The following is a 7,715-nucleotide window of genomic DNA, read 5'->3' on the forward strand; positions in this document are numbered from 1 at the left end:
CACCACAGCTAGAGAGCAGCCCCCACTTGCCTCAACTAGAGAAAGCCCGTGCATAGCAATGAAGACCCAGTGCAGCCAAAAACAGAAATAAGTAAATTGAAAAAAAAGTTTTTAAAGTTTAAGGTGAGCAATCTCGTTTATCATGTTGGAAATCAGGGGTTAGTGACACCCTTTGGGCAGGAGGGAGAGATAGTGATGGGAAGGGTTTCTGGGGCATTGCCAGTGTTTTATTTCCTGCTGTGGGTGGTGATTACAAGGTTGTATTCATTTCATGATAATTCACCAAGTTATACAGGTCTGATTTGCATACTTTATATTACACAGAAAATGTTTAGTTAAAACTATCTTTTTTAAATATCCAAAAATTGAAAAGTAAGTGTTGTACGGTAAACAGTGTGTGCCAAAATAAAGACGGTATGCTCTGGAAAAGTTGTTAGATGACCCAAGAAGTTATGCACTTATGATTACACACAATTGTTTTTTGTGGGATGAAATTCCCAAGACCTCGAATGGTGCTCAATATGTAGTAGATTCTCAGTAAATCATCATTGATGGAATGAATATTCCTGGCACTAACATGGGGATGTGCTGTTGAGTGTGGCTGAGGACCCTTTCCAGGAGAAATTGGCCACTTCCCTGGGGGAACAAGCAGGCCAGATTTCTCATCAAAAACTTAAACCCAAAAGTAACCAAGACAGTACTTTCACTCTCATCCTGCCTTACAGTGCAGTGAGGAGAGGTAAGAGTCTAGGTGCCGTTATTTATTCTCCACTTGATCATCTCCGACTTTTAAAGACTCATGATAGCATAGTGTTTAAGGGCACAGGACCTGTGGATTTCCCTGGTGGTGTAGTGGATAAGAAGCCTCATGCCAATGCAGGGAACATGGGTTTGATCCCTGGCCCAGGAAGATCCCTCATGCCTCAGAGCAGCTAAGCCCGTGCATCACAACTACTGAAGCGTGCACGCTGTAGGGCCCACGAGCCACAACTAATGAGCCCCTGTGCTGCAGCCACTGAAGCCCAAGCACCTACAGCCCAGGCTCCACAAGAGAAGCCACTGCAATGGGAAGCCCAGGCATCGCAGCTAGAGGGTAGCCCCCACTCTCCGCAACACGAGAAAGCCCACGCGCAGCAACGAAGACCCAGCGCAGCCAAAAATAATTAATCAATTAAAAAAAAGGAGCACAGCACCTAAATCATAACCATCTGAGTTCAAATCCTGACCCTACTGCTATTAACTCTGTAACCTTGAGTAAGTTATCTAACTTCTCGGTGCTTCGATTTCTCCATCTGTGTAATGGAGATGATAGTACTTCCAGCATTGAGTGGTAAGAATTAAATAACATAATCGATGTAACATGTGTAGAGCATCGCTCTCCATAACTGTTTAATAGCTCCTCAGAATGACTTGCCAGAAGTGAGGGGTTCCCTTTGTTAACTCTGATTCCCTGACACCTTAACCTTGTTGCCTCCACCAGTTTCACTGGATGGCTTTTCTCTGCTGCCTTGTTCTGTGACATGCTTGCTTTTCACCTCTCCAGGATCCTCTGGTGCTCTTGGGTCTCCTGGGAGCCAGTTGCCCCAGACCACTGGCAGTGAGTGAAACACTCTTGGGCTCTGACCCCTCTGTGCCTTTGCACCTGTTGTTCCATCTGTCTAGAATGCCCACCCCCTTGGCTTGCCTGGCAATGCCCTATTCAATCTCTTTAGGTCATAGTGGTCACCACCTGGCTGAAGAATTTTTCCCAAATCCATACGGATTGGCGCAGTGAATCCACCTTCGAGAGCAGAAGATGCAAGAGACTCGGGTTCGATCCTTGGGTCAGGAAGATCCCCTGGAGTAGGAAATGACAACCTGATCCAGGGTTCTTGCCTGGAATGTTCCATGGACAGAGAATCCTGGAGGTCCATGGAGTCGTAAAGAGTTGGACATGACAGTGAGCACTGACGCGCACATTTCTAAGCCCCTGCTGCCTGTTGGATGTCCCTCTATCACAGTTCAGATCACTCTGTGCTGCAAGTACTCGTGTGTCTTTCTCTGCGGTAGGCAGGATATTCAGTGAAGGCAGGGACTGTATCTTATTTATTCTGTGCTCCTCAGCATCTAGCACTGGGTCTGGTACAAGTGGACATAGAGAAAGATGTTGAAAATGGCAGGAATGGATGGATGGATAGTGGGCACTGGCTTTTGCTGGCATCATAGGTTCTAGGCTATGAGACTGTTTCAAGGCCAGGGAGTGTCGGCACAGGGCACGGGACATGTCAGCAACCTGACAGCTTAATAAGCAATAATGATTTGGCTAATGACGGTAGAAATAATGATGATAATCAAATCACCTGAGGCTGACCCAGAGCCATACCCATTCTCCTGCTTCCTAGTGAGTCATCCCTGGCTGGGCCTGAGGATAGAAATCAGACTGAGAGACAGTAAACAGTGGCTGAGCTGGCTCTAGACAGTCTGATCTTGGCCATGACTCACTCCAGCCTGTGCTGGTGGCCGGAGCCTGGCCTCCACAGTCACACAGTTCAAATCCCAGCACAGAGGGTGATCACTGCAGACCCTGAGTAAGTTGAAGACCCTGTCTAAGCCTGTTACTTCCTCTACTCTCTCTGAGTGATGCGACATTATTCCTGCTCTTAAGAAATTGATAGTGAAGGCACAGTGCCCCACCTTCGGAAACCCTGCAGTCTCATGGAGAGAGAATTACTGCCTTTATCAAACTGTATCATAATTTACTTATTTAGTTTTTCTCTCTCTTTATGTTCATCTAGAAGGCTTGGTTAAGGTACAGGGAGTGTGACTCAAGAGACACAGACAAAAAATAGACAGAAGTGTGGCTCCCCAATCATGTGGAGGGGTAGGAAAGAAATTTGCAAAGGAACAAGGTAGGCTAGTAAAGAAAGCTATTTGGATGATGGAAACACTAGGTAAATTGAGGGAAATGGCTGGGGTGGATAGCAGAGAAGAGCACTGTCTAATGGCTGCTCAGCATTGGAGTTGGAGGGGGGCGCGGTAGTGGGTGAGAGGCAGGAAGAACTCAGCCTGAGAGTTCAGAGAGGTGCCACAGTAATCTACTGGGGATGCTTAGTGAAGGGACATAAGAGACAGAATGGCCCCAGGCCCCTGAACCTGCTGGAACTGGCTCCCATGGGGAGACGAGCCTCTCCTCTCTCTTCATTGGCTGTGGCGTGCAGGAGCCTTAGCTGGGGCACGTGAACTCTTGGTTCCCCAGCCTGGGAGCGAATCCATGCCCCCTGCAGTGAAGCACCGAATCTTAACCACTGGGAAACCAGGGAAGTCCCCAAGGTGTATGCTCTTGAAAGGGTTGTCTCATCCATCTTCCAGGTGAGATGAGCCCAAGGGGTGGGAGGGGGGCAGAGCTGGGAGGGGTGCCTGGGGCTGAGGTCTGCCTGGGGCTGAGGTCTGGGTCTGGGGTTCTGGTGGAGGGGAGGAGGGTGGAGCGATGTAGGGCTTGCTCCTGGTCTCTAGAGGATGTCTCTATTTAAGGATTATGATTAGTCCTGGCTGGGGGTGGTTGTTGAGCAGGACATGGCCTTTCTGACAGTGGATGTTGGGGTCACCATGGGAAAAGGGAGTGACTGAGGCCCTAATGCTGTTCAGAGCAGTTTGACCTGGACTTGTAGCTTCTGGGTAGACCTTGGAGGTGAGCGGTCTCCCTATGCTGGGGGCCGCTGATCTTTTTACCATGACACAGAAGATGGTGAGCATGCCCTGGTGTGTCCCGTTGGTTTGCAGAATTGGCGTAGGTGTGAACACCTGGCTTGGGCACGTCTCTCCTTTCCCTGAACGCATTTGCCGTGTGTCACTGGGTGAGTGTATCTGGGCCGTGCATTTCTGTGATGTGTGTGCGCTGATGGAAGGTCTGTTTTGTGGGTCAATGTAAGCAACGTCTGAGTTGTTCAACTTGGTGTGCGTGTAGGCCTGAGTTTCGCATGTGTCTTCACTGGGGGGGGGGGTCTGAGCCATGAGTTTCGGCCTCATTTCGGTGTCGAGTGGTGAATGGGTGATTGCGTAAGGGACGGGGCACCCTTGCTGCTAGCACGGGGTGCCCATAATGGGTCCATGGCCTATTTGGTTGTGGTCTCTTTTCCTGGGGCCTTAGGGAGAGGTCTGAGTGATGACTCCTAGACTGTTGTCCCTGAGTGAATGACCTCTTGTGGAGTAATCATTAACTTGGCCCCCCGTGAGAAGAGTCCAGACTGTGGTGGTGAGGGGGTGGGGACTGGTCAGGTCAGGCCTCATTGCTGGAGAAAGAGGGAGGCCAGAAAGGGGGGTCCTATAGGCGTGTGTTGTGCTATCACCCCCTCCTGCCCATCCTGCAGGTCATTGACCCTGACCTGGGTGATGTTCACGATATTTAATGAACAGTGAGGCACAGACATTGACCAATCAGGATAGACACAAGCCATGCTCTGAGTGGAGCTGCCCTGGAAGCCATAGCTGTGCCAAGCGTTGCCTCTCTAGGTGCTGGACAGGAGGATGGGTACCAGGAGAAGGGCGAGCACTGAGGGGCAGTGGGAGGGAATGCAGGGGGCCTCCAGGCAGTGGCTGTGAGCCAGCTGCCTTGGAAGTGCGTTTCAGACTTTAACAGCTGGTGCGGCAGCTAAACCTCGGTCTACCTTGGCTTCTAAGCAGCCCCCAGGTCAGCCCTAACTGCCCTTGCCCTCTCCCGTTAGGAGAACAGGGGACCACTCCCCTCTGTCTGCTGAAAGAATAGGGAAAGTTCAGTTCAGTTCAGTCACTCAGTCGTGTCCGACTCTTTGTAACCCCATGGCCTGCAGCACGCCAGGCCTCCTGTCCATCACCAACTCCTGGAGTTTATTCAAACTCATGTCCATTGAGTCGGTGATGCCATAGGGGAAGTGAATAATCCCACACGACAGAGATTCCTGGAAACTGTTTCAATTTGGAAATGGGCTGCTTCGTTTTCCTTATTGGTGACCCTCAGTGAGGTGAGACGGAGGCTGGGGCAGAAGCAGAGGGAGGGATCAGCAGGGGATTTGAGGAACAGGGAGGGATACTCCTACCCCCTGATATAAGGGCAAGGATGTGTGGGGTCCTGAACTGGATCAGGATCAGATCCATGTAAAATAAATCTCACTGCCAGAAATGAAATCACCATCCCACCCTGAAAAATCAAAACTCCAGTTTCCTGAGTTCTGGCTTCCGTGTCACTTGTAGCTCCTTCCTCTTGGGCTCCTCTGGCGGGCCGGGGGGCTCTGGAGATGAACCAGTCCCTTCCACGTGTACAAACTACACTGTCAGGTTCCAAGGGTGTCACACCTTTTATTACAAAAGCCAATAACTTAAGTCAGTTCCGTACAAAGTCAGCAGAACTCCTGGCCCAACAGCGGACACTTCTACCCTGCCCCAGGAGGGGAGAGGAGTCTTGGCCCAGAGGCTCTGGAACCACCAAGGGCTGGCCAGACAGCTGGAGCACTGTGTCCAAACTGAGGAGGGTCAAGGTGGGATGTGGCTGAGTGAGGGCCCACCTGATTGGGCTGGGGCCAGCTGCTCTGGGGAAGCCTCTGGGAGCACTGGGTCACCCAGGGGACAGCCAGGCCGAATCAGCGCTGCCAGCCTCCACCCAGGCCCTGCTTGGGCTGGAGCAGGTCAGCTCAGCAGAAGCATGTCTTCAAGGAGGTCCGCGATGTCAACGTCTCCAATGACGGGGCGAAGGAAGAGATCTCCAAGCAGGCTGGGTGGAATGGACTTGAGGGTGGAGGCCGTGAGGAGGACACGCGCCAGGCGGCTTTGGCCTGCTGGGCACCAGGGCTCCAGGACCTCCCACAGCGCCTGGTGCGCCTCCTGCTGCAGGTGCCCAATGTGGGAGGAGGAGTAGAGACCTGGCACTTCTGCAGACAGAGAAGGCAAAGATGGCTGGTGAGTGGCCTACTCCAATACCACAGGGCAAGACTGGCCCAAGACCCAAGGCCACCACCTTGGCGCCTTTGAGTCCCCATCACTACCTCCTTCATTTATTTATTTTTCACTTCATTTATCCATCCTTCATGGAGAGGCAGGATAGAGCCATGGGTAAGACCCTGGGGGGCCTGGCTTTTAATCCCACACTGTCACTTATTAGCTGTGTGCCCTTGGGGAAATTTACTCAATCTCTGTGCCTTGGGTTCCTCGTTGATAAAACTGGGACAAATAATAGTACCCATCTCCTAGGCTTGTTATGAGGTTTAAATGAGCTAGTGTATATAAAACCTTTAGAACTTGACCTAACATACAGTAAATATAATGCGAGTGTTTGCTATTATTATAATGAATTACTCTGATCATGCATTCCTTGGGGGCATTTTGATGATTTCTCATCTAAGCGCCTTTCAGATCACAAAGAAGTCTTCCTCTATTTGTTGTCCTGGCTGAAATTTACGAAGACTCCTCCCTCTTCCCCCTCCCCACCCCCATTTTCATTTCTCTTCTCTACGTGGTCTTTCTGAAACCGCAGTTTCATCTTCAGAACTTCTCCATGCAGTCTGCTCATGAAGGCGTGACCGAGGCATAGTCTGGCCACCCTCCCCTCCCCTTCTGCCCTAAGGGTCAGGGAAATTTCTTAGCAGAGCAGTAAGGACTAGATTTTGACATCAGTAGACCTGAGTCCCCATTCTTTCTCTTCCCCCACCTGGCTATGTGACTTTTCGCAAGTCGCTTTGTCTCTCTGAGCTTGTTTTGCAAGATGGCTATTTGGAGATAATCAGGACCCAGAGGGATTTCAGTTGTTAAGTCCTTAGAATGCGTCTTTCCCTGGCTGAGCCCTGCCCCCCTCCAGCCTTGGCCCTCATCCAGGAGTGTCTGGGATCTCACCAGGGTTGAAGAGGACAGTCCCTTTCAGGTAGGCATACTCCTTGGGGCCCAGCTCCAGACTCCAGAAGGACTCCAGGCAGCACTGTAGCCACTGCACCTCAGCTAGCGAGGGCTGGGGCCGATCGGGCCGCTGGCTGCTGCCTGCTCCGCTGCTGGGCTTCTCCAGCAGGATCTTCTTGAGTATGCTAGGCATCGGGACCTCGGCCACCTGGAAGGTCACAGTGTCTTGGGCCAACCCCAGCAGGAAGAGGGGCCCCCAGCAGCCCCGCAGCAGCTGCCGCCGATCCTGGGAGGGCAGCTGGCAGAAAGACGGCAGGTTCCTGAGGAAGGCCAGCGTCTTGGCCAGAACATCCAAGGCCTCCTGGCAGGTGCGATGGGGCGTACACAGCTGGACAGGCCGGTGCTGCCTACACAGGCAGCGGCCGCGGGCTGGGGCCACGGAGGGCCAGTCCCTGACGCTGGGGCTCAGAAGTGTATACAGAATGGTCGGGCGGCCTGCAGCACCCTGGCACGGGCAGGACCCTGGCTGGCTGGAGCTCATGGTCGAGGATCTGCTTTGCCTTCCTGCTGGCTCTCCTACCCTCGGCTTGGTGCCGTGGGTGCTATTTATATCCCCAAATGGGGGAGGGAGGGGGGAACCGCCCAACAACCTTGACTCCAAAAGTCATGTTCATTGAAAAAAAAAAAAAAAAGAAACTCACACTGATCCTGGCAGGACCCAGGGGGAAGTGGTGGGGGAGGGAGACTTGGGAGCTCCACGTGGCCCCGATATCACTTCAGTCAATGAAGCAGCGGGTGCAGGGCACAGGGCTGCCTGCCCGCTGGCCCCGCTGCCCTTTATCAGATGATTCAAGTGGATAAACAGGGTCATTAACCCA

The 7,715-nt window shown here is 52.1% G+C and overlaps 1 protein-coding gene across 1 annotated transcript; it reads right to left on the minus strand.

Annotated features, from left to right (window-relative positions):
• NR0B2 (nuclear receptor subfamily 0 group B member 2) lies at positions 5,291–7,413 on the minus strand. Its single transcript, XM_005676798.3, has 2 exons — positions 6,838–7,413; positions 5,291–5,879 (listed from the first exon to the last, which is right to left on the minus strand). The coding sequence occupies exons 1-2, from the start codon at positions 7,376–7,378 to the stop codon at positions 5,638–5,640; spliced, it is 783 nt and encodes a 260-aa protein (XP_005676855.3). The 5' UTR covers positions 7,379–7,413; the 3' UTR covers positions 5,291–5,637.

Source organism: Capra hircus, chromosome 2 (genome assembly GCF_001704415.2).
Source record: "Capra hircus breed San Clemente chromosome 2, ASM170441v1, whole genome shotgun sequence".
NCBI classification, from domain to species: domain Eukaryota; kingdom Metazoa; phylum Chordata; class Mammalia; order Artiodactyla; family Bovidae; genus Capra; species Capra hircus.